General features: G+C 39.9%; 2 protein-coding genes across 2 annotated transcripts; both read left to right on the top strand.

Annotated features, from left to right (window-relative positions):
- The first annotated feature begins 600 nt into the window (after positions 1-600).
- Positions 601-9950, top strand: ice2 (interactor of little elongator complex ELL subunit 2). The gene is made up of 15 exons (XM_080027116.1): positions 601-703; positions 2268-2369; positions 2496-2805; positions 2898-3017; positions 3114-3248; positions 3614-3730; positions 4086-4245; positions 4817-4998; positions 5102-5930; positions 6255-6424; positions 6539-6668; positions 7922-8006; positions 8257-8307; positions 8667-8910; positions 9564-9950. The coding sequence occupies exons 1-15, from the start codon at positions 690-692 to the stop codon at positions 9693-9695; spliced, it is 2781 nt and encodes a 926-aa protein (XP_079883242.1). The 5' UTR covers positions 601-689; the 3' UTR covers positions 9696-9950.
- A 5856-nt stretch (positions 9951-15806) lies between these two features.
- On the top strand, positions 15807-20111 carry LOC307251249 (annexin A2-like). The gene is made up of 13 exons (XM_080028569.1): positions 15807-15908; positions 16537-16594; positions 16697-16790; positions 17468-17562; positions 17669-17782; positions 17973-18063; positions 18228-18307; positions 18400-18459; positions 18933-19026; positions 19126-19221; positions 19348-19406; positions 19635-19757; positions 19860-20111. The coding sequence occupies exons 2-13, from the start codon at positions 16547-16549 to the stop codon at positions 19917-19919; spliced, it is 1014 nt and encodes a 337-aa protein (XP_079884695.1). The 5' UTR covers positions 15807-15908; positions 16537-16546; the 3' UTR covers positions 19920-20111.
- Positions 20112-26503: the final 6392 nt, after the last annotated feature.

Genomic DNA, 26503 nt, shown 5'->3' with positions numbered 1-26503 from the left:
TTTAGGCCTACAGACCCGCAGAGTGCAATTTAGTAGCCTATTGGGGATTATTGAAATTAATAGTTTTTTTTTCTTTAGAGACAGGGATGAAGACTGTGGTCCTTATTGGGTTTAGGTCTGTGTCAGACAGAGAAAAGAACGAGTGCAGAAAAAACGTTTGCGGAGGGGGGTTCGTCAAGGAATAAGGATTTATGTTGCAGTGTCCTTCAACCACAGGAATTAGTCACTTGTTTTTTTGATTGGTTAGGAGGAACCAGTATTTTGCTAAACCTGTGACTGGATGAGGGCCTTCTATGTTGAGGATATATATAAGGCCTATTTGAACCAGTTAACTAAGGATGTTTAACCTTCCCCTTCAGACAGGCTGCAGGACGGTATAGGCCTGAAGTAGATCGATAAAGGAAAATTGTGTTGCTGTTGTTATATTTTTCTTCTTGAACACCAAAGTCAGGCTGAAAAGAAAGATTGTCTTATTTCACCATGGCCCTTTTTGTATAGCCTCATACACAGTAAATAGGCAGTTCGACTACAGTTCATGTCCAGGAGGGGGCAGTAATGTGCACACAGCGCTTTGATAACAACTATAATTTCCCCAGGCGAAGAATGTCTCCTGTCATACGTTTGTTAGCTGGCCAACGGACTTGGTTACATTAGTTTCAAACTTTCAATGCTCTCATTCCTTGACAATAATGGCGATGGTATGGTAAGTGTGTGTTCAATTCAAACTTTTGCAGAATGACACAGGGGTCTGTTTTGTTACAATTAAACTAACCATCCTACAGTAACTTCGAGCTAGCTAATGTTAGCCAACAAGCTAGTTAGCGTTCAACACACGACTTCTATGCTAACCAAACGTTAGATACGTGTTAAAAAATAATAATAAAAGGTGCGCATTCACTGCACAGTGATTATATTTATGTTACTGGTTTAGTAGCTAAACCACGAGTCTGTAGTGGGAAAAACTAACCAGGAGAACTGCTGCACTGTCGAGCAACTTTAAGGTGACAGGAAGTTGTCGATACGTTTAGTAAACACAAAGCTTTTCTATTTAAAAGAAACGTTAAGCGTAATGTTTTAAGTGTTAAATAATCTTTTTTTACGCTAGCGTCAAGTTTGTAAGTTTGCAAGTATATGCGGACTAGCTGAACATTTACATTTGAGTTAGTGTTGACAATCAACTTAATAATTGGATACTCCATATGTTTCCTCCTTGGCAGAAAGGCTTTTTTCATAAATAATAAAGGAACACTGGCATACGTGTTATTGTATCCGAACGCTGATTCTAATTATGTTTGGCCGTGATGTTAACGCTAAAATGTTATGAATCTTACTGACGTTACTATAACGTTACTAGCTTGTTTTTTAAAGCTTGAACAGGAAGTTGTATCTCTAAGGCAGGGGTCTTCAACTAAAATTGAAGGAGGTCCAGTTACTAAAAAATCCTTCAAATAAAGGTCTAAACCTCTAACCTACCGCCTCCTAATATACTACTACTACTACTACGGCATATTTCCTTATATTCGCACATGTATTTTCAATTTCCAAATAGCTTACTTTTAACCATGAAAAACAAGTAATGGTTTGATGCAGAGCTTGATATTGGCTGGAACCTCCTATAATACGGTACGTCCATGGCCGAGAGCATAGTTTAATTATTTAGTATGAAAACGTTTACATGAGTCAACCTATTTGTGAATTTGATGATAACATACATGTTCACTTACATATTTCTGTAAACATTTCCAAAATTGTCTGTAACATGGACATTGTCTGTTAATGTTTTGAACAAATGTTAAAAACAGTAAAATATGTTCTTTTGAACTGCAATCCACATGCTTGCCCACGTATACAATACATTGATTTATTTGACTTTCATTGTATGGCACTTGACTAGGAAAACAGGGTCATGTTGACACTAGCTGTGTATGCTTAGTGGTGAAAAATTCATATCTAACATAAAAATATTTACTGTAAACCTTTGAAATAGAGTTGTTTGCTCCTTAAGATACGTCATTTCATGTCAAACGTATTGCTTTTACACAGGCAACGAAAAAAGAAATGCAGCTACACCTGATTCATTCATTCATTATGTAACGTAATGGTGTCGACTACCCTACAACAGCTATTTCATTTAGGTTTTTTTCATCTCTTGTGTCAAAATAAATGTAAGTCTCTTCAGAAAAAGAGCAGACATTGCAGAAAAAGTTATGGCAGTTTGGCTACGGCACAGGCCCCCTAATATCATATATTTCTCCCTCATATTTCAGGGATGACTCTCCAGTCCCTGAAGCACCTTTCTTTACCAGAGACCTCTATGACAAATATTCCCTTGCACCTAACATCAGAGAGCTGTGGGCCTTTCTCCAAAGGTATGTCAGTAAATCAACACATCAATTAATACATCAGTTCAGATGCATTTTAACTGTATCTTTGAAAGGCTAATGGTTTATCTGACCTGTTCTTTTCCCCTAAATTGTATTTCCTTCTTCTCCAAGTCCTGTAGAGAATGCCAACACAGAGCCGGGGTGTGATGTTGAAGCTTCAAAAGCCTCCTGCTCTCCTTCTACAGAAGAGGCTCCGCAGTTTAAAGATGACAGTTGCATCAGCAAGGAAGAGTGTGATGATGATGATGATGATTATGAGGATGATGATGATCTGAGAGTAAAGTCCAAAGATGTCAAGATTGAGCCAGAAGCCCCTTACCCTGAGCCCAGACTGCCCTATCCCTGTGTGTCCAGCCTGTCCAGCAAAGAGCAGCAAACATATCTGGGCAGTTTGAGTAAGAAAGCAAGGGATCCTCCACAGGTATCGGCATTCTCTCCTTAGATGGTATTGTAAATCCTACCAGTCTTTGTGTAAATGCTCTTTTTTCTAAATGATCTGCTCTAATATTTCAGATGTTGAAGGCAAAAGTCAACAATGAAGTGACCCAGTTCATAAGGTATCTACAGGATGTGGCCAACATGTGTGCAAACGACTACAACTTCATATCCCAGGGAGCCATGCAATATTCAGAGGTATTACTGACACTACAAGGATTACATCGGCCATCACCTCTGTCGGATATATGTTTATATAAGTATTAAAACACAGAGCCCTGATTTGTTTTTCAGGATGTCTTCAGGCACTGTTTGGAGTGCATTAAGACTTATCCTCATCTCTACCAGATCCATGAGATGACTAGTTTGACGGGAGGGACCTTCAACCCAGGGCTGAAGCTGAACTTTGAAAAACAGCTGCTAATCATGGTAATGATACTATTAACACGTGAACCATTTCAGTCCCACATTTGTTCTTATAATTGTTTTTAAATTGAGTTTTCATTTTTTGTTATTTGCTTCTTTTATTCGCTTTTAAATGTTTTATAATGTGTTTTATGTATTCTAATCTTGCCCCTGTAAAGCACTTTGAGTGGCCTTGTGTCTGAATTGTGCTATATAAATAAACTTGCCTTGCCTTGCCTTATAATGCCAATTAATATTCTCAAGTTGTTCATACATTGTCCAGTTTTATTTTTACCTTTTTTGAAGTGTCAAATAATTGCAGAATCAGCCTTTCGGTGTTCGATTCACTTCCTCTTATTTCCATATTTGTACCCCTTTTATTTCTCCAGGGCAATGTGGATATTACAGACCACACCATAGTGCCTAGTGATGCGCAGCTTGCATCGGATTATCACAGCATTTCATCAGAGAATCCTCCAGCTAAAAAAGCTAAGGACATGCACGCTGTAAGCCATTGTCTCACTTTTCTTTTTTTTTAATTACTCCAATAAAGTAAGTCACAAAGATTTTTTTTTTTACTGCTAGAATGGGATTCATGGCCGCAGGTCTACTGTAACTTCTATTCAGCTCTTGCAGTATTCACAAAAGACACCAGAGGGTGTTCATGTCTTTCTTAGCAAGACCCAGGCTAACTGTGTTTCTGAAAGATGCCAGGCCACACATAAAGTACTGTTAATTACCTTATATACAGTCTTTGTTAATGACTAGTTGATTTTAGACGGTTGTGTATTTACCTGTGTTTGTTTGACTGATACAGTAGATGTTTCTGGTAGAGTGACCTCATCTTGTTTTTCTCAACAGACAATCAGCAGTGACAGTAATGCAGAGAAGCTGTCTAATCGGTATGAGCCTCATGCGTGCCTCACTCGAGATGCCCTGGTCAGGCTGCTAGACAACCACGGCCCTGACTTTGGAGAGCAATGGGAACTGCCTGTTACAGTCAAATTAAACACAGGAAAAGGTACAGTAAGATTATTCTGCCACTCAGCTTTTTTAATGTTCTTCATTTGTTTTGGTTGGCACTTCTAGACTTTTACATGTATTTTCAGTTAGTTATTTTCAATCTTCAAAGCAATAATAGAAACATTTACCCATGTGGTTTTAGCTTTCTAGCAATGAAATAGGAAATAGTGCATCAACATTTTAGAATATTGTTTTGTATACATACTTGATTGTAGGAGCAAAACAAGGTAATCATCTTACTGTTAGTTTACAGCATCCTACACATTTTTTGTGTATATTTTGTGCGCTGAAAAAAGAATGAAAAAAAGAAAGAAAAGTAATATACCTACATACACAAAGGAAAACAAATCATTTTAAAATATTGGGATCAATAGATATGACATACTTTGATAATATGCACTGTAATGAACATGTGATGGTTTACCACTGGCAGTACATGGAAAGATTTTGCAATGTGGTCATCCGTTCTTTTCTTTTGTCTGTAAAACAGTATAGCATATACTGACAGTGAATGGCCTCATGGTGGCACTGTTTCACACATCCTTTTATACCATGTGTTTTATTCACAGGCCAAAGTCAGAAGAAGACCGTGTACATAGACTCACCTCTTCTGAAGACTGAGATGACGGTGAGAGAGCGGAATCTCGTCTATCACGAGGAGAGTTTGAAGCTTTCCATCAAGAGGAACGGAAGCAAAAATGTCTTCCATTTATTGACCGAACTTCCTGCAAGTGAGCGACAAATCACACCGGTATGTCCACGCACAAATAGAATGTGCTATTGTTGTATTTTTCCTTTGCCTCATTTAAGCAGTGCAATGATTCTGTTATTTTTTTTACCGTTTTCTAAATCAGGAGAGCTCACAAAGAAGAACAGTGTCCGCTGAAAGCCTTGGCCTTGACTTTGAGGTGGACCTCACTGACCTGGAGACATTTGGAGAGACGGCACCCATCGCCAGCTGCAAGGTGCAGAAGGTAGAGAATGAGCAGGGTGCAGCATGTGTCAACAGTAAAAAAGCTTCAGGGTCCCCGTCTTCAAGTAAGACTAAAAGGTTTAGTGCACGTCTAGGAAAGATTAACATCAGCGCAAAGGATGAAATAAAGACTTATTTGACCGATATGGAGCATCCCGTAACAGAGGAGATAATTCAGCCGGTTATGAGTGAGACCACTGCACCAAACACTGACCAAACGAGAACAATGGAATCTAGTCAGGAAAGCGACGAAGACCTTGCTTTTATGGGAGACTCGGACGATGAGAAGCTGGTCATTGATGACACTGTGTCGCCAGGCGCGGCACCTACAACCAAACCTAACAATACCCCCGTCTCTGAAACGGCACCTGCACATTCCGAGTCCTCTTCCCCTCAAAAAGTCACAAGGCAGAGGCGACAATCCAAACGGGCCAAGGTGTCTGCCGACGATCAGCTGGGTGAGATTCTGCGGATGCAAACGGCCATGTTCAACCACGCCCACGACACCGCCAAATGCTCGGCCATATCCCAGGAGACCCTCTCGCCCAGCAGGTGTACGGGACCGGCCCAGGTTCACTCCCATCCAACGTCTCTGGTGAAGCCCTGTGTGTCTTCATACCTGGAGAGAAACCAGAACCAGGATGGAGAGGACTGTGCTGCTCCTCATGAAGCGGCACCAGCGCTCCACACCGCTAGAACAGAGCACAAGAGTAAGTTTCAAATGATTTATTTATTTTTAACTTTTTTTTTTATCAGATTCCAAAGTACCACAAACAAACATACATTTATTGTGCTTAGAAAGGAAGTGAAGACAGACAAAAACAAGAACAGGAATGACAATAGGGCAAAAACAAGAAATGATTCATGAAAAAAAAAAAAAAATTACGATAAGAAAACTAGATCATTGATAAAACAAAAAAAAACACATACATACAAACAAAAAAGAATCAACTATTTTCAAAGTCTATTCCATCAAATACATGTTTCTATGTGTGCTTGATTTTGATGCCGTACATTAATGCTCCTCTTCGTAGGTCTTTTGTCACAAGACCTGCAGGCAGGTGCCGAGGACGAACAAGATTACTCTGCTCCAGAGGAAGGCAACCTGCTTTACAAGCTCTACAGTCTGCACGATGTGCTGCTCATGGTGCGCAGCTCTGTCTCACTGACCCATACCAGAAAAGCAGACAACGGCCAAAACAAGGTATGTCTGTTAGGCTGTATACACATCAACTAGAATTGATTAGTTTAAGTTCAAATTATTAGAAAAATTTATAAATATGCCCCATTTCTTAATTGTTTTTTCTTGCCCTTATAGCATGTGCCAGTACATGTGTTGCCCAAACTGGAGTACCAGTTGAGTTATGGTGTTGAGTGTCTAAGCAGCAGTGAAGCCTGCCAGCTGTGGACTGAAACATTGCTCCACTCCAGCACTGTTTGCTACAAAGGTAAAAAACCTTTAGCACTTTTACCCCAATCTTTTATTTAAATCCCGTAAAAAATGGAAGACCAAAATGTTTCCAAACTCAGCTCTATGCATCTCGTGGAGTATCCCTTTAGTCTTTCATTTTCACCGTAATTACTAAGAAAATAGTCAAAGTAACATTTATGTGGATTGAGAAAGAGAGAATGTTCCTTTCTACTCCCCTCACATGGCTAAATAGAGTCCACGTGGCAGATCCTCCCACAGACCAATGGAATGGTCTGTCGATGACTCACCATCCTGCTGCCACTGTGTAGTGATTGAGTTTACTTGGTTGCCATAACTACAGGCCACAGTGTGCAGAGATCAGCTGAATGCTGTTTTGAACTTCAGTTAAATTCCCTTAACGCAAATTGTTGGCTTCCAGGTGCTGCTTATCTGTAGCTCAAGATTCAGTCACGTCTTTTCTTTGTATCGGTCGGGGTTCGTTTATTTGTTGACTTGTGTAGGTGTCGCCTGGGAATGTACGTCATCACCTACCCAGAGTAATCTTTTGTTTTCATAAAACAGCTTAAATTATACCCTTTTCCCTGTCTGCTTGCATTGTTGACATACTGGGCTGGATCCATCAACCTTACTACACTGTCTCTACTACAGCTTGTTTACTGGTGGTGCTTTATATTTACCTTCACTGCTATTAATAGCTTCTCTAGAAAAGTTAATTTAACACTGTATCATGATCTAAGATTTTTTTTTTAAAAGAGATGTTTAAGGTTAAAAATAATCAAATCTTCTAGTCTAGAAAATTCACAAATTGTCCTAAGTTGCTAACACTAGTATAAGAAAAGCCAGTGAGAAAACAGCATTCAAGCTTAATGAATTGAATTATGCAATATGTACAGCTGATAAAAGACTTCCTTCTTAGCTCGGTGCTTCCTAGTTCATCATGTGGTTTATCATGTGGCCGTCCCAAATTGTGTATTTCTGGCTGTGGCTTCAGGCTCTACAGCATTCTGTATTTGTAGGAAGGTTCTGTTGAAATAAGCAGCAGGCATCGTTTTCTAGAGTGGGAGGCAGGGAAGGAGACGGGACCAACAACCGTACTTTTACCACCCACTCAAGCTTATAACAATGCTGGCAAATCATCACAGACTAATTACTTTTGTAAGCCCTAGAAATGACTTTGATGATGAAGTGAAGCTCTTGATGTGCACACTCATTAGATCTTGTTCTTTTTCGCTGTGTGTGTCTCTCATCATTCCCGTTCTGTCCCGGTAGCTCACATCAATGCGCACACATCAAAAGTAGCTCTGCTGAGAAAGCTGCCTGACGACTGGAAGCAGAACATCTCCTGTGGGTTCAAGTGAGTGTCTTCACTAATAGGCGTGTGTAGTGCGGATCATTTCGGATTAACCTTAATCACCGCTGTATGATTGTGTGACTTCAGAGTTTGTCATTTGGGAAATCGGTCATGTCATCGATAAGCCACACCTTTTTATCAATGGTATCCTCTTTATCACCTCTGTGTTTCGTTATCTGAATCAGTGTTGACATTTTGGATTCCTACCAAAGTAGACGGGTTGTAACCTGACGATGTCTCTTTCCATCCACAGGCCGTCGAAGTCCCTCAATATACTGCACCACCTGCTGAAAAAGCTCACCAAGTAAGTTATTGAGGACACGTATCATCCTAGGTTTGTTTTGAATCATGAATGATTGGGTTGGGTCTTCAACTTTGATGTTTTGACAACATTACCTATGTCTTCCAGATGAGCTTAAGTCATATGCATACAGTCGGGTATGCAAGCTTAAACATATGATCATAGTCTTTTATGTTTGTGTTGGAGGTTTACACAATTTATTACTCACAAGTTAGACGTGTCCTGTTCCGCTTTCTTCAGGCTCGGTCTGTTCACCTACATTAGTCATTTGACAGGAAGCTAGAATTCCCACAGAATGCCCCAACATGTTTCAGTGGGTGGGTTTTGACTTTCAACTCACCCGACTTTATTTGGTTTTGTAGGTTAGAGGAAGGACAGTACCTGATCGCTCACAAGGCTGGGGAACCTTTTGTGAGTTTATTAAAAGCGGCTAATGGCAAAGCGACCCGGGGCACATACAACCTGCAGCAGCTCCACAGCTCTGTCCCACAGCCCCCAGCCTCTGGACTCCCGCCCTGGATACCTGTTGATCCATCTGTGGTGCTCCCCTTCCACCACAAGCACGGCCGAGTGCCCTGCACCTTCCCACCACCACCTTCTGTTAAGGTGTGAACCTCATTTATGGCACAATATAGGTACTGGGTTGATAGATGAGCAAAAGAGGTCATGATGGCAGGACAAATAATGGCAATGAAGTGAAAAGTTGTTGGAACAAATGGGTAAATTATTTAATTCCTAGAAAGTCTACACAGACACTAGTAGACACACACACACACACACACACACACACACACACACACACACACACACACACACACACTCTATCTTACAGCCTAGTTAAATAATGAAATGCAGTCTCCTAAAAAGCTAAGGTGAGGGCAAAGCCCTTGGTCATTTTTCTTATCAGACAGGCTTAACCAGCATAGTAGAATATTGTTAGTCTGAACAAGCCCAAAACTAACAACCATGACAATAGAGAGCATAACAGCAAGCGCTCAGCAGGATTTACTGGTGTACTGCCTGAGACATTCACAGGATGCCTGTGAAAAATTCCAGACAGCAAAGACATTAACACATTGTTGTACTCATCATTAGGCAAAGGGGGGTAAAAAAAAGAAATAAAACTATCTTTGAGGCACATACTTACTTGAAGTACAAATAAAACAGGGTATAATGTCAAATACATTCAGGGTATCCTTTATGATGCTACTTGAACTTAGCACCAGTTATTTAATGATGCAACCTTTTTGTCCTACCAGACCACAATAGATGGGCCATCGCAGTCAAAGAACAATCCCAACGCAGGAGGAAAGAAGAAGAAGAAAAAACAAAATAAACGTTCGGCAAAACGTAACAAGTATATTAAAAAGCTAATTCAGAAGTCTGTTTAAAAACCCCATGTCAGAGGACTTGATATCATGTTATTCATATCATTTCATGTTCTAGGTAAGTCAGAAAAGATATTGGACCTGGAAAAGAAAGGAAAGGAAAACCACTGACAATGTCTATGATTTCATACTTGAAACACTTGATGACTTTAAATATGAATGTGACTGCTGAAGCACTTTTACAGTAAAGAATCTATACTGTTTTGTTCAGAGACTTTTTTGTACCTTTTTGTCATTTGTAATGTTAAGTTAAAACAGAGCAACAATAAAAACCTTTCTAAGTATTCGTATGTGACTATGCTTCTTGTCTGTGCAACAACCATTTGTACAGGGCTGTACAGTGCGACAGTTTTGATCGCATTTGCTACTGAAATTGATCACGTGCGATGATGAATACAAATCCATTCGCACTCCTGCGACAGGTTGATAATGAGGAGAGGCTGTCTTTGAAACACAGAGGAGCGCTGCACAACACTGCTTAGAGGGCTCTACATTAACACTGCGGGTAAATGAGTCTTAGGCAAGTAAGTTATTGAGTCCACCCTTCACTTTGGCTGGTGAAAGATATGTGCTCTCGGGATCTGTGCTCCTGCAGCGATTCTAGGTAGGCTATAAAAACTTCACCAACGGCAATTACCGGAAGGAGACGGCACATTACCGCAGTTAAGTTAGCGCGTGTACAAACAGAACATTTCCTGTGCACCTTCACATTAAAAGCCTGTTACTGGCCAAACGTGAGTTGACTTTTATTTTGAAGCCGGTAAGAGCAGGAAGTTAGCGCTTTTTTCTAGCTTGAAAGGCAACTCATTCAGCTGCAGCGAGCAGTCAACAGTAGCCTACTACTTGCTGTAGTTTGGTCTGGCTTTGCGAGACTAACAGTAGCCTAGTCTATTTACAAAGTTTTAAATAACCCACTGAAAAGCTACTCCCAACACATTCACAACAACCTATTTAATTTATCCTAAATTGTACCAATATGTATACTTATTTATTTAATAGGCTATGTTTAATGTTTTAAAGTTTGGTTTTAATTAACAGAAGCAATTGGCAGGTTAGATTCTTTTTTCTAAATTGCAATCAGTGCACCCCTATTCATTTTTCCATAATTATTACTACACACACTAGGATATAATATGAGTTGAGAATCTCAAATGAGAACAAGATGACATGCTCAAAGGTAATTAGAGCGAAATGCAAGGGATAGCAGACAAACATTGATTCAACATTGAATCAAGGTTAATGCCTTGATCTAATTAACATTGAAACAATGTTGTTTTCTGATGGTTTTGGTTGATTTATGACCAGGCTTGCACCCTAAAATAACATTGTTCCAACATCAAAATAGATGTAAAACCAATGTTGTTTCAAGTAAAATTCAATCATTGATTTGACATTGATTAAATATTGAATCAATGTTGATGCATTGATCTAATTAACATTGAAACAATGTTGTTTTCTGATGGTTTTGGTTGATTTATGACCAGGCTTGCACCCTGAAATAACATTGTTTCAATGATTGAAAAAACATCAAAATAGATGTAAAACCAATGTTGGTTCAAGTTAAATTCAATCATTGATTTGACGTTGATCTAATTAACATTGAAACAATGTTGTTTTCTGATGGTTTTGGTTGATTTATGACCAGGCTTGCACCCTAAAATAACATTGTTTCAACATCAAAATAGATGTAAAACCAATGTTGTTTCAAGTAAAATTCAATCATTGATTTGACATTGATTAAATATTGAATCAATGTTGATGCATTGATCTAATTAACATTGAAACAATGTTGTTTTCTGATGGTTTTGGTTGATTTATGACCAGGCTTGCACCCTAAAATAACATTGTTTCAACATCAAAATAGATGTAAAACCAATGTTGTTTCAAGTAAAATTCAATCATTGATTTGACATTGATTAAATATTGAATCAATGTTGATGCATTGATCTAATTAACATTGAAACAATGTTGTTTTCTGATGGTTTTGGTTGATTTATGACCAGACTTGCACCCTGAAATAACATTGTTTCAATGATTGAAATAACATCAAAATAGATGTAAAACCAATGTTGTTTCAAGTAAAATTCAATCATTGATTTGACATTGAAAAAATATTAACTCAATCCTGCTTTACGTAGGTATTAACTCGTACATATTTACATAGTTTTGAATCAAATATCTTGAATTAAAAAAAAAAAAAAAACATCATTCAGATGTGATTAACATTACATTTTATTTCATCATTTAATCTCACATCCACCACAAGCAATTCCTCCCAGCCATCAGGGCACGTTGTCGAGCCACTTCACTCAGCTGGATATGATGTAGTCAGTAGTTTTGTTGTGTTCTGCTTTATGCTCTTGTTGCAAGGCACTTAAAAAAGAATGAAACAAGAATTAGAATTGAAATAACATAGGTCGGTACAAGCAAGACAGACAGAACGGCACAAGACAGTGTGGTGTTTGGGGGACGGGACACTCGGGGCACGGTTTGTAGCATTAGCTCCGGGTAGAGCTTAAATTGTTGGCAAGTAACAAGTAGGATTTCTGAACTGCAACTTTATTGTAACAACCTACCATACAACGCCATGTCTTCACATCACTATATCCACTATAATAGATATAGAATCATAGGTATTTTTTGTAAGGAATAATGGTAATTTCAGATAATGTAATGTAATAGGCCTATATCTCACCACTTTAAGCAGGTCATATCCCTGTGAACACTGGGATGTCCACAGGCACTGGGACGGAGTAGGGCGTATTTAGTGGCATGCCAAAGTTCCTCTCCACGTTCAGCAGCAACAGCAAAATGAAACCCAGGGTTCTCAACTTTTGGAAATTGTTTAGAGTGAGACAGAAGCGGATTTCCCACAACATTTTATTGTGTTTATTTATTAATTTAAAGCATAATAATGGTTTTTAACACAAGTTCAGTTCAATATAATTTCTTTGTTTTAGTTAAAATATAGCCTATTGTAGTAATTTTATGATGAAAGTATAACTGGATTAATACCAAATGCCAGACTAATGAGATGGGTGTTGGGCCTAGGGTAGTTCTTCGGGGTAGTTATTTCAGTAAAACTCTTAGTTCAGTTCAGCAAATATGGATACTGGATATTACTGATGCTCGCTGTTGTAGCTTTCGAGTGGCAGATTTTGAGGCCTTCAGGATAGGGGTTTTCACAGGACATGGATTTTTCTTTTTGTGTTTGTGTGTGTCTTTGAATGTTACGTGTGTGTGTGTGTGTGTGTGTGTGTGTGTGTGTGTGTGTGAGCAGGAGGGCGATGAATAACTTCATGTAAAAGTATTTTATTTATTTTATATATAGGTTTGAAATCTTTAAGGATGCATTTCTCTGCATGTTTCAGAGGGTGTCAAGAAGATCAAATAATGAACAACATACACATCTGTCCATTTTCTTTCTTTTTTTTCTCTCCTTTCTTAGTTTGTATGTACTGTTTGGTGTTGTTTGTTTGTTTGTTTGCTTATTGTTACAAAACAACAAAATAAAAAGAATTATACAAAAAAGGATAGGGGTTTTCTGGCTCCCACTTGAAGCACTGTGGCTCCACACCAGCCATTTAGACCATCATAATGGAGGACAATGTTCCTTCTAGGGCTAGTCTGTTTCTGGTGCTGGTGAAGACCAACCATGGAGAAGACTCTTTCGGCGTCCGCATTTGAATGTGGGAGCACTAAAACCAACTTGGCCCCTCAACTAGTAGGTGAAAAATCGAAAAACAAGTGCAAAACAAAAGCATTATTAGCTATGTCTTATGGGCTTCATGAGGGGCCTCTAAGGCCCCCACACACATACAGGAATAAACTTTCTACATGTAAATTATATACTGTTCATAAAAAGTAGCTTTCCACCCTGTATCTGTTGCAATGGGCCCCTCCATCATATAACATGGGTCTGCAGACCAATCTTCTGAAATGTTTTTACAGTTGCAGAGTAAAGAGTGCTGCTTGTTTAAGAAAAATAATGTTCCTTCTGCAGCTCAAGATTTGATTTAAATCTAAATTTTCCAGATTGATTTTTCAGATTGATGCATTTTACTTTAAAACCAATTTTCTTCCAGGGGGGCATGCCCCCGGACCCTCCAACAAGGTACAGGATATCTCCCACAGTATCCCAAAATCCTGTGGGAAACATATTAAGGGAGTCTCCCTTAATATGTTTATGCCAGTAAACGTATGTATCTTTGCGGAAAAGTCAATGTAACTGACTGGATAGGGAGGGGGGCGGGGGGGCTTTAAGAGTCTGGGCCTATTATCTCCTAATCCGTCTATGAACCAACTAGTTTCCACAATCTTTTTTATTTTTGCGGGGAGCATGCACAAGCATTATTCATAGAAAAAAATAAAAAATAAATGTGGGGGGCCCCACACAGGGTCTTGAAACGGGCCCCGAGATCGTTAGGACCGCCCCTGCACGCTTGTCGTGTAGCCTGACGAAACGCTGCGCCTTCTCTCTGCCCGCTCGGCTCTCGCAGAATGCATTAGTGGGCGCAACAAACGCCACGGCCCGTGTGAAACGGCCTTAACTACTGAACGAAGGAAATCAAATTAGTTTTTCCCCAAAAAAACGAATGAGTTTTTCCCCAAAAAACGGGACAAATTGTGTCCCCGGGAGAGATTTTTCTTTCCTCGGGACAGCTGGTGAAAAAAGAGAACAATTTCGGGAAAAACGGGACGGGTGGCAACCATAGATAGTATAAATAAGGTGGCAACACTAGGTGATGGTGGTGAAGGCCAGGATTTATCGAAGCTATTGGCTATATATAAAAAAAAATGTTTGGCAGAGTTATAATTTGCGTGAGAAATGCAAGGTGTGGCGTGGAGCGTGTGAATTGCCTGAAATGCGTGTGTCTCACTCTCATTGCGTGAGGGTTGAGAACCCTGGAAACCCCTAAAGTGCAGTCCAACACAGGCTGTGGACAAGGATACATTTGTTAATACACGTACAGGCATAGCAGAGGCTTGTAGATGCTGATAACACTAGAGACTCACACTGGTCAGCCCAGGTCTCATTCATGGAGTAGTAGATTGGTCAGGTTTTCGCGGGGGCATTTTTTGAATTTTAGACGGGTATTTCAGATGATGATCAATATTGAAAAATGATTGTAATATGATCATCAGAGGACATAGAATGCTATATAATGGAATGTTCCTTTGATCTTGTTTTTGTAGTAGTATGATCGATTTAACATTGAAATTTCAACCATAATAATCTGGCTCTGGTGGTAATTCAACATTGAATAAATGTCAATTTTATCATTGAAACTTCAATCATAACAATGATCAGTCTATGGTGGTATTTCAACATTGAATTAATGTCCCATTTATCCTTGAAATTTCAACCATAACAATGATCAGGCTCTGGTGGTAATTCAACATTGAATAAATGTCAATTTTATCATTGAAACTTCAACCATAACAATGATCAGTCTATGGTGGTATTTCAACATGATCAATATTGAAAAATTATTGTAATATGATCATCAGAGGACATAGAATGCTATATAATGGAATGTTCCTTTGATCTTGTTTTTGTAGTAGTATGATCGATTTAACATTGAAATTTCAACCATAATAATCTGGCTCTGGTGGTAATTCAACATTGAATAAATGTCAATTTTATCATTGAAACTTCAATCATAACAATGATCAGTCTATGGTGGTATTTCAACATTGAATTCATGTCTCTTTTATCATTGAAATTTCAACCCTGACCATTCTGATAAAACAGATGGAATTTCAACATTGAATCAATGTTGCCCTGCTATCTGGGAAGGTTATGCAAGTTTTCGATCATACTTTGTGTGCTACCAAATTTATTTTTGTGCTACTGAATTTTTTTGCTTGCTAGCACCAGTGCTACCACCTAAAAAAATAAGCGTACAGCCCTGCATTTGTAACTGTTATGGTTTGGACTGTGTGAAGTCACGTTTAGACATCACAATGCAAGATTACCCTGAAGGCACACGGCTCCAGTGACTGTGGATTGTTTGTATATGTGGGGAGAGCTTTGAAACTTTCTTGTGGAACAGGGTGGGGTTGTGTGGGCATGGAAAGAGGGAGGTGCCATCAGTCAGGGGAGGTGAAAGGGGAAGCCTTTTTCTGTGTCGGAAAAGTTTAAACCGCCACACCCATTCCACTCCAACATCGCCTGGACAAATCTTTGCATCATCTCAACTTTTCACAACCTTGGTAAGTTCAATTTAATCATACATTTTAATTGTTTAACTGATTCGAGATTAATTCTTACACCGCTGGAGGATTTGAGGGGAATTTTTCAACTTGCAGTCATGAGTTATTATGACAAATGATTTCGACAATGTTCCATTGTTTGTTCAAACATGTTTTGTGGTGTTTTTAACTGAATTATGGTTTGCTATGAATGAAGTCCTATACCACATGTGTAAGCTCTCACGCCTGCTTTCTTGTGTTTATGTGGGAATGTACATAGATAAGTACACTAATCCCTTTTTTCAGGGTGTGTCGCTTCAGGGTTGCTGTTCAGGATGTGTGTCAAGACTGAACAATGATTTTAAAGAACTAGTGGATTGTCAGTCATATCTAACCATGTTATGAGAAACTACTGTAAATGTGAATGTCGAAAACAATGGAATAACAGTTTAAAAGCAGCAACTTAAATGAATGAACTTTCTCTGCCTCTGATTCGAAGAAATGTCCTTTGTGGCTCAAGTGATAACATCTTGAGACACAACAAACATGAATCCTTGCATGGTTCAACTCAGACAAGTCTGGGATATTATTACAACATGATTTGATTTACAACTATGTAGTGTGTTCAAAATCTTGTCATCTTTTCCAGGACAGTCAAAATGGCTTTGGTATCAGAGTATCTGGGACAGCTGTGTCTCAACATTGGGGTAAGGTCATTACATTATCATACGTTGTTTTACACTGCATCCAGTTTATTTTAAGATCAGCATCCATTTGTATCATTAACTCTTTTTCTTTTGAATCCTCAGAGCTGTGAACCTAAATCCCCCACTGTGGTCCCTGTTATGGACTTTGACCCTGACAGAGATGCAGCCAGAATAGAGACTGCAATCAAAACCAAAGGCAAGACTCTGTGAAGAACTGTGCATGTTGCTAAAACAAACCCAAAACACACTGCTTGGTTTTGCAACTTCTCCCTGCAGATGAGTCTCTGGTATTTTTGAGTCAGCATCCTGGATTGAATTGTTTTTGACCGCGCTGGGAACACCTCCAAGTCTGTGCCTCAGTGCTGCCAGCGCTCTGTTCTGGCCAATGGCTGAGAGAGCTGTGTGTAACAGCCCGACCGCTAACTCTTCCAACAACCCACCATTTTGTTGTACAATGAAGAATATGTTGTGTGTGGATTAATGAGTCTCTAGTAATGAGGGAAGGGGGGTGCGAGGGGTGTATCTTGTGACCATGTCATGTGTGAAGGCATACTCACTTCATTGCCAGGCCTGTTTAAATTTGTGTTTATTCTAGTACTCTTTCAGTCCAATTAAAGCTTAATCCACATCAGTGTATGTTAAATGTTGACTCATAGACCCTAAGCATTTAAAAGTATAGCCCACAGTGCTAAATCTTTATTTTCTAAAGTTTACACTATATTTACCCCAATTATTCTCATTTCATCATTAGGCTATATCAACTCAGCTGTGTTGCACTTAGATACATTAGTGTAAAGCAGTAGTTTGAATCGCATCCATTCTGTCTCACCTCGTGTGTAATGTGTGCGTGTTTCTTTTTCATTCTAACATTAGGAGTAGACGAACAGACCATCATCGATGTCCTAACAAAGCGGACCTACGAACAGCGGAGAGAGATTGCGTTTGCATATGAAAGGAGGGCAAAGAAGGTGCAGCAAGACAAAAATAATTAAAAAAATCTTAACGGGTTTGAATGTATGGCTGCTCTAACAGTACGGGACATAAAGTAGATAACAATGTTGTACCTTGTTCTAGGACATGATCACTGCCCTGAAGGGAGCCCTGTCTGGGTCTCTGGAAAATGTGATCCTTGGCTTGATGAAGAACACGACCCAGTATGACGCCTCAGAGATCAGAGGATCCATCAAGGTAAAGGACAGGGGTTGTTATGACTGGAGCTCAACATCAGTGGATTTGTTTGAAGGGTTACACTGCCCTCTGCTGGACAAAAGGACAACTTTCATTTTGCTGCACCCCAATCATAATTGTAATGGCATACACATGTTAATAAAGTGAAATGTATTTAAAAAAAAGTCTTCGTGATTTCTGTTCCTTGCAGGGCTTAGGAACAGATGAAGAAACGCTGATCGAGATTTTGTGCTCGCGCAGCAGTGAGGAGCTGGTGGATATCAAGAAGGTCTACAAGGAGTGTAGGTCTAATATAATATCCCAAGCTTTCATGTAAAGGACTAAATAAAGGAGCACATTGTGATTATATAATGCCTCAACCATAGGTTTTACAGGCTGTCAATCAACAGCTACAGCATGTGAATATACTGTGTGCCTTTTTAATTGAAGATATCATTTCCCACAGTGTTCAAGAAGGAACTGGAGAAAGACGTGGCGGGGGACACCTCTGGGAACTTTGCTAAGCTGCTCTTGGCTCTGGTGCAGGTGAGATGTGTCAGTGTGCGTCTTTCTGATTTCATATAACACAATACAGTTGAGTTGAAACTGACCTGTGTCTTGTCTTCATTTCCATGCAGACCAAAAGAGCAGAAGCATCCGCTGTCGTAGACTATGAAAAGATTGATGAAGATGCCAAAGTAAGGTTCCCATTTTCACTTTTGTCTGTGGGATACAAAGTCAATTCAAACACTAAATAAAATGTAAAATAATATTGAATTTGATAAAAAAATAATAATAATAATTCAATATTTGAAACTGCTGATTCCAACAGAAACATGGTTTATGTTGTTATTGATCAAGAACAAAACTCACATTGTTTACTGCAAATTAGCCCCAGGGTCACACTGGCCATTATTTTCCTTCACCTGACTTTTAAGATCAACCCTATGCATGTCACTCTCAAGACGTCACTGAAAAATCCACAAAAAAAAATGTCTGAATGAGTTTGGGAACCCTGGGTAATTTTGTAAAACTGTGCACTTTTCAATGCAGACTTGCATAATAAAGCCAATTTGTTTTACCTTTTATACTTAAAATAGTAGCATCACTCTTCTCCTACAATGTGTAATGTATATTAGTGTTCATTGGTATTTTTGTTGATTCAACTCAGGCACTTTATGCGGCTGGAGTAGCAATAAAAGGCACTGATGTGGCAACTTGGATCTCCATATTGTCTGAGAGAAGTGTACCTCACCTGCAAAAAGGCAAGACACCCGGTGTTCCTTTGTTATGGTTGTAACTTGGTGCTATTTGTTTTTGTTTGTCCTTAACAATCAGTTAATCATTTTTATTCTGCTTGTTAGTGTTTCAGAGGTACAAGAGTTACAGCCCCTACGACATGCAGGAGAGCATTGAGAAGGAAGTTAAAGGCGACTTGCAAAAGTCCCTTCTGGTGCTAGGTACACATCTTTATTATAATTTGTTAACAGTAATTCATATTATTAATATAGAAATGTAAAATGACCTTATCATCTATCAAATACAAGATGTATATTGTGTTTATTCTGTTTCGTCTTTTTCTACAGTTCAGTGCTTTGAAAACAAACAGCTGTACTTTGCCAACAGACTGAATGAAGCCATGAAGGTAGTTACATAGCTGTTCTCTTTCTTCTTATTCAAATGTGGCTATTTTGAGGCCCAGACTGTTGTAAGAAGTACGTCTGCTGGTTGAAAGTGCAATTTTGCTGCAGGAACACAGAAGCCGAAGTTGGGCAAAAGTTGTCTTACAACGGTGTTGCATCAGCTGCTGTAGTATAAGTTTAGAGCGAGTACAACTTAATAAGTAAGTGCTGACTTGTGTTTGTCTGCTCAGAGCAAAGGAGCCAAAGAGAAGATGGTGACAAGAATTATCGTGTCGCGCTGTGAGGTGGACCTGAAAAAGGTCTGTTCTGAATACAAGACCAAATTCGGACAGAGTCTCCAAAAGACTATTTTGGTAAGTGTTGTGTACAGCCCACCGCTGGGCCTTTTTGACTGACTTACATGTAAGGCTTGTTCTGTCATGCAACCCTTCTGACTTCTGGCTCTGTTATTGCAGGAACACACCAAAGGAGACTACCAGAAGGTTCTGCTCAGCCTGTGTGGACCAGAGAACTGAAACATCAGTATCTAAAGGGCCTCACCTTCCCACCTCTGGAAAAGGTGGGCTTAGGACTATCACACTTGGAACAAACTCAACCATCCTTTCTTCTGCACACACATTTGATTTGAACATTCAAGGAGATAAAGGTCTCTGTATTACAGCTCACTTTTGTTATAGCAAAAACTGCAATAAAGTTGCTTTATTGGACTATTGTTTTCTACCTTCCTTGCATCCCACCTAGTTGTTTTTTTTACTTGATGATCACATAGATGACCATTAGAGGGCGCTTTAGTAACATAGAAACTATAACTGCAGAGAGCTCCAGCTACTGTGTGTCACAGGGCCCTTATATATCTGATACCTGCTGAAGAAATGCAGAAATGTTTAAATATAATTAAATGTTTGATCTCAAATGGCATTTTAAGATGTTATTAGTTTCATCTTCCTAATTATCAGCAGGAGTAAATAAAGTTATATAAAAAAAAATTGATTAAAACAGCCATACAGACAATATGTACATTTTATTTTGCACATAGGATGAAAATAGAACTGTTTTGCTGGTTGTGAAATATAAAAAAAAAACAGTTGTTAATATTGTTGTATTTATATTCCAAACTTCAGCTGAAAAGCGAAAGATGCATGACTTTGTAAAAACACAGTCATGTATGATCCATTCAGCATCTTTTCATACAAAACAATTGTGAGAAAAGCATCCTCATGTTACTCTATGAGGTTCCATCAAGATGATTTAATCATTAGTGTGTTTTTCTGTGTTTGTTTGGCGCTAATATTTTAATTAAAAATGTTAATTTTACCTCTGGCAAAGATGATTTGCATACCACTAAACAAGCGCGTCTATATACAGTGTGTTTCTGCTGTTTAGTTTGTGGTCTCCCAGGATGAAATAACCACTACAGTGTTGTCAAGGCATTTCTACTGAAGTATAAGAAAAAAATGGCCCCAAAAGGCAAGATCAGTACTGCTGAACACAGCGATCAGGAAAAGGATGTGAGGGGAAGTGCACAGACTTAATAATCTAATGAAAACAAAGTGGTGTTCCGTGGCTCAAAATATGAGAGAGGATCGTCTATTATTGTGAGAAACTGCCTGATAAAATAATGCTTCTGTCTAATATTTTCTCTGGTTGAGTAGCTGAGGTGGAAAAAAATGGCTTCAAATTTTAACAAGGCGTGGGATTTATGATCATTTTGTAATAATATTGATGAGCACATTAGCCCTTTGTGATGGTTTATGTTTATAGGCAATAAAAAAATAAAATATAGTGTAAAGTAAGTTAAAACAGTATTTTGCAAAGCAGAGGCTGAGATTTACGCGCGAGTATGGTGACAGATTAATCTCCGAATCATAAAGAGGAAAGTACCGCCATATTTTTCCCTTTTTTATATGGATGTACAACATGCTGTTCTGTTCAAGGCCAGCCCGTGGGGACCTCCAGCAAACCCAAGGGGAACTCTCTTCTCGATTGAAACGATGCAATTTACTGTCCCAAACGCTGGCACTTCATCATTCAGAGGACTTTAACCCCATGAATGTCAAACACAGAGCATGCCGGGAAAGAGATGGAATACCTCGCATTACCATAACAACTAGAGCCAAATGACAAGCACTCAGAAAGCTAGGAGGTGACCAATAATACCATATAATCACCCAATAACGTTTGAATTTGAGAAGAGATTTCTGGTCTCTTTATGTTTACAAAAAGCTGTTTAAAAATTAAACATAAATCGATAAGAAGCTAGTGACCATTCCCACCTGTCATGTTGCTGTGTCATGGTGGGTTTAGCCATAGAGGTCAGTCTTTACATATATCCTGTTCTCTTTTTCTAATACTTGTCCCAGTTAGATCGAACATGTGGAAAGCTCCCCCCACTTCACCTCAGAGACAAAGCCCAGGCAGCACTGCAGGCTTACAGCAGCATTAAAGTTTCACAGTACAGCTGTAGAGCTGCTGCTGCCGGCCCGCCAGACACACACACCAACTGCACATTGGGAAGGTATTAGTTTGTGCTTTTTATTAATTCATTGCATTGAACAGAACTTGCAACCGAGGGAACCGACAGCTTCCTCCATGATGTTTCTTCTCATCTCTCTCTCTCTCCCTCTGACAAATGTGAACCCGGCCCAGAATGTTTGTGCAAAGCACCAAAGGGTATTTAATTATGGAGTAGTAGGCCACCAAGGTCTCCTTTTAATTGTGTGCATCTGTGTGTGTGTTTGTGCGCGGGTAGCCTATGTGTATGCCTGCAGCTCTATAGGTCGCAGGCATACTCTTAAATGAGAACTCCTACAGGCTAAGCTGGAGGAGCCACTCCCTCATCACAGCTCCCAGAGCCCAGAGAGAAAGCCAGAGTTTGATTAATATTTTCTTAATTATCATTATTTAATTCAGCAAAAAACCACGGCTTCTTTTTTCGGTTAAAGCGCGTGGGCCCTTTTGTCTCTGTGATGCCGAATATCCTGGCTCGTTAAGGGGCACGGAGAGAGATCCTGTATATGGTAAATAAGATGGTTGTGTCTTGTGCTGCTGCCCCAGGGAGAGTTGGCACCACACTGAAGGACATCTCCTTGTGAAGAGAAAAGGAGGCTGCTCTGCTGATGTTTCTCTGCTCAGACCGCACAGCCTCTGGCACCGTCAGGCCCGCTTCCTTTTATGAGGCTCAAACTGAGACAACAGAAGAGAGCGCCTTGCACTCTTCATGCCATCAGGCTGCCTCCTTTGTACAGTCGACTGGTAATTGAAACAACATAAGAGAGCCCAATACTAGGGCCCGTCTCCTCTTTTTGGGTTCTGGCTGCAGTCAGTCAGTCAGTCCATCGGCAGACAAAAAAATCGGAAGACACATTGAGAAGTTTATAAAAGAGCTTTGTGTACATGCAACACAATTGTATGTCTTTGAAGAGTTGGGATTCTGTCATCTTGACAAGCCAAAAAAACATTCTCGAGGAGGGAAATACTTTGAAGCACACTATGAATCTACCGATTTCAAGTCAGCCTGTTTAACACTGTATGTACACACGTTAGGTGCATCTTGCATCAAAAATAAAGATGATGATTTTTTATTAGTTAGTACATTAAATCAATCATGTCCTCCTGTATAGTCACAGTCCAGTGTGTTGGAGAGCGTGCCTGCAGACATAACCAGACTTTTCTTTAGTTTATCAGATCAGCAGTATTTGATGCTCAGGGCTGGACGGGATGCTGACTTTTCTCTTTGCTTGAAGCTTCCTCTCTGTTGATGAATGAATGAGAATACCCTGTGGCTGCTTAACCTACACGCTTTCTATCTAAGTATACCCACTGTTTCCCCTTCAGTCTTCAGATGGCCCTCATCCCCTGTGCCTATTCTGCCACTCGCCTGTCTGCCAAACAAAGAATTTTCAACCACGCTTGCTAAAGATCGTTGTGATCCACTTGATCAAATGCCTGACATAGATTATGGAAGCACAGGTAGTTTTTTGTTTTTGTTTTTATGTCATACAGAACGGCATGTATGCATACTGTGTGTGTGTGTACAGTTTAATCTTTTGATGGGGCTACGTGGCCTCCAGCCAGATGCACTAATGATAATTTTCTGTGAAGTGGTTGTAATGGTCTGGCCCCAGCGTCTGCAGCTCCTCCGTTGTTTGCACATGCCACTGGATCAGTTTGGGCCTGTGTACTTTGCGGCGATGATATACTTAGAACTGCAAAGATAAGGACAGTCTTCATCAGGCTGGCATATTAATGTTTATTTACACCGTGGCTAATAAGATGTGTGTGCTCGCTCTGCAGCAAGGTGAGACAGAATGATGGTGGGTAATTAAACTGCTTTGCTTTAGATTCATCCATTATCCATACTCCAGCCTGCATACATAATGTAATAATGTAAAATAAGGGCTTGTTGCAGCAGAGGATGGGGTGACCATTCGGAGGTGTTTTTTTTTATCCTCGGTGCACGGCGTAAATCAATATGGTATGTCAGTGCGGACAAAATGTATAGAGAGCGGTGTGATTAATTTGAGAATTGTCAAAATATGTATTCAGAAGCGAGTGAGATATGACCCCTTAACATAATGCAATTTTGCGAGAAACACAAACACACTGACAAGACTCATTTGTGTTTCAGGGTTTGGCTTTCAGCCTATAACCTGTTGGTAGGTCCCAGGGTTGACTGAGTGGGTCGCTCTAATCCGTATTGGCATGATGCTTAATCCCATCTAGTGAAGGCAGGCACTGTCACCAATGTCCTTGTCAGACTGGCCACTGGACCCTGTACACACACACACACACACACACACACACACACACACACACACACACACACACACACACACACACACAGCCTCACCTTCATGCAAGAGATTGAAATCAGCAAGGCAGACACTCAAGCATGAACCAAATGTCAGCGAGAAGCCACAGGGAGAGACGAGGAGCCCGTGTTAATTATTGCAGAGAGAAATCATACTATTTCACCTGCAAGACATGCTATCTAGGATATCTGTGGATCATGAAGTCATTTTCTTTGTTTCCCTCCTGGGATAAACCAAGAGGGAGAGACCCAATTTCAATGAGTAGGTCTTTAAAAGCAGTGATTAACTTTGTGATGGATGGTGTGTTTCTTTTTCTCTCTCCCCCCCCCCTCCCCCAAGCATTTTCCTTATCACTTTATGTGTTGTGCTAAAGTGCATTATGACCATATTATACAAAAATGGGAGTAAATCCGTGGAAAGATCGGCAAGTCAGAGAAAAATAAAATGCAGAGTTCTTTTTGTTCATGAAACTGTCATGGAATTACATCTATTGTTTGAAGCCAGACGATCGAAACAGCTCTGGCTCTGCTGACAGGAGAAATGCAAAGTTTTTCTGGAAAGGTGTCTACAAATTTCTTCCCACCGCTACACGCTGCATGGCTCTCATTTGGTTTTTGAACTCGTGGAGAGAAAAAAAAAACCTGCCTTCTTCTTCTGACAACACGTTTCCCATGTGACACTTAACCTTTGGAGATTTCCCCGTTCTCTCTGATCATTCACTGTTTGCTTCATGTTAATTAACCCTAGGGCATGGCGGAGGGGTTGCAGGCTTTGAAGCAGGAGAAGATCGAGAAAAGAAAGCAAGAAGAAGAAAGAATTTTATTTTTTTCTGTTTCTTTACTGCGATTCATTTCCCCGATCTATCCGTGCGAGAGTCTTGGTGGTGCCAGTGAAGGCCCGTGAGTGGCGTGGGGTTTTGTACAGGACAGGATATGGTTTGTGTTCCTGTCACCGTTAGGCCCTCTCCCCCTCTGTGAGGATGTTGGCCAGAGCAGCCTGACCTCCCTCAGGTGGCCCATGGATATGGAAATCAGGTCAAAAATAGAACACAAGATGGTTTTCATAGCCTTCAGCTTTCTTCAATTCAGGGCTATTTTGTCTATTTCTTTTCATTATTTTTGGCTCCTCACAGAAAATGGTCTTTTCTTTACTCCCCTTGAAATACGCAATGCACGTTTCTTGGTTGAAAAGTGCCTGTCGGAGCAATATTGCCCCAGAGTCCAAAGAAAATGCTGAGAATATGGAACTATTTTTTTTAACCACTTCACTACTTGTCTGGGTCTTCTGTGGATTTTGAGTAAAGAAAGTGTGATCCTCGACTTTACAGCATGTCTAACCTCTGGCCTTTATTGCTCCAGTCATGGCAACTGTAGTAACAGGCTAAAAATACACTATTCACCACAGTCAGGTGACATATAGTACATTTACTTGTCGCTCTCTCTCTCTCTCTCTCTACCTCTCTCTCTCTGTCTCTCTACCTCTCTCTCTCAAAAAGCACCTTTTCTTAAAGTGGCAATGGGTTGAAATCCACCACTCCAACAACGATGGAAATATTCATGAGTAAATTTCCGCCGGAGAAGACGAGCTGCAGCACAACCAGAGGCTTTATTCTCCATGTTCCGGGGGCATATCTGTTCCTGTGCTTCCTTCTATCTGACGCTTGTCTAAAGCACATAAAGACAAAGACAGGAAGTATGATTAGCCATGGAGAATAGCAGTGCAGAGCGCTCCCTCCAGGATAAGTCTTGAGGTGGGACTGATCAAAGCTATGCCCAGAGACAAGAGGGAGACTGAACCAGCACTTTTCTTCAATGGCTATCTCTGCCTTAAGACAGGAGAAGGGGGTGTTCTATATATATATATTTCCCTTTCAACGTTACTGCCGCAAACTTGTTCATATTTTGTTACAGAACAATAGGTTCAAGAATGCTGTTGTTAACCCTTTCATTGATAGATATCTGTATGACGATGTTTCGACCATCGCAGAGAATGTCTGTGAAATCTCTTCAGGTTATTTCATTGTGCCTGACTGGGATTTAACATTTTCAGCATCATAGGTGCTAGTTATCCCATGCTTTAAAATACAGACTAAGAAATGTCACATATGCCACTTTTACTGGCTGCATGCATGTCCTTTCCTTTCAAGAGAACCCTGTGTCTTTTAGTCGAGGAGAAAAAAACAGATGCAGGTGTATTCAGTCGGCCTCAGGGTTTGCGACTGAAAGCACAAGACCCCAGCTGGTAATTGAGACGGACAGGGTGTGATGAGATGCCTTCATTATAGATAC

This window comes from Ammodytes marinus, assembly GCF_949987685.1.
Source record: "Ammodytes marinus genome assembly, chromosome: 5".
NCBI classification, from domain to species: domain Eukaryota; kingdom Metazoa; phylum Chordata; class Actinopteri; order Uranoscopiformes; family Ammodytidae; genus Ammodytes; species Ammodytes marinus.
Note: the sequence above shows the minus strand (reverse complement) of the source record. Positions and strands in the feature narration are given on the sequence as shown.

Bases quoted from the DNA above. Each gene is read 5' to 3' on its own strand.
- ice2 (XM_080027116.1), top strand. The intron at 4,999-5,101 runs GTATGTCCACGC...TTTCTAAATCAG, and splicing joins GTGAGCGACAAATCACACCG to GAGAGCTCACAAAGAAGAAC. The intron at 6,669-7,921 runs GTAAAAAACCTT...CTGTCCCGGTAG, and splicing joins CAGCACTGTTTGCTACAAAG to CTCACATCAATGCGCACACA.
- LOC307251249 (XM_080028569.1), top strand. From the start codon at position 16,547: ATGGCTTTGGTATCAGAGTATCTGGGACAGCTGTGTCTCAACATTGGG. The intron at 16,791-17,467 runs GCAAGACTCTGT...TTCTAACATTAG, and splicing joins GACTGCAATCAAAACCAAAG to GAGTAGACGAACAGACCATC. The intron at 19,027-19,125 runs GCAAGACACCCG...TCTGCTTGTTAG, and splicing joins TGTACCTCACCTGCAAAAAG to TGTTTCAGAGGTACAAGAGT.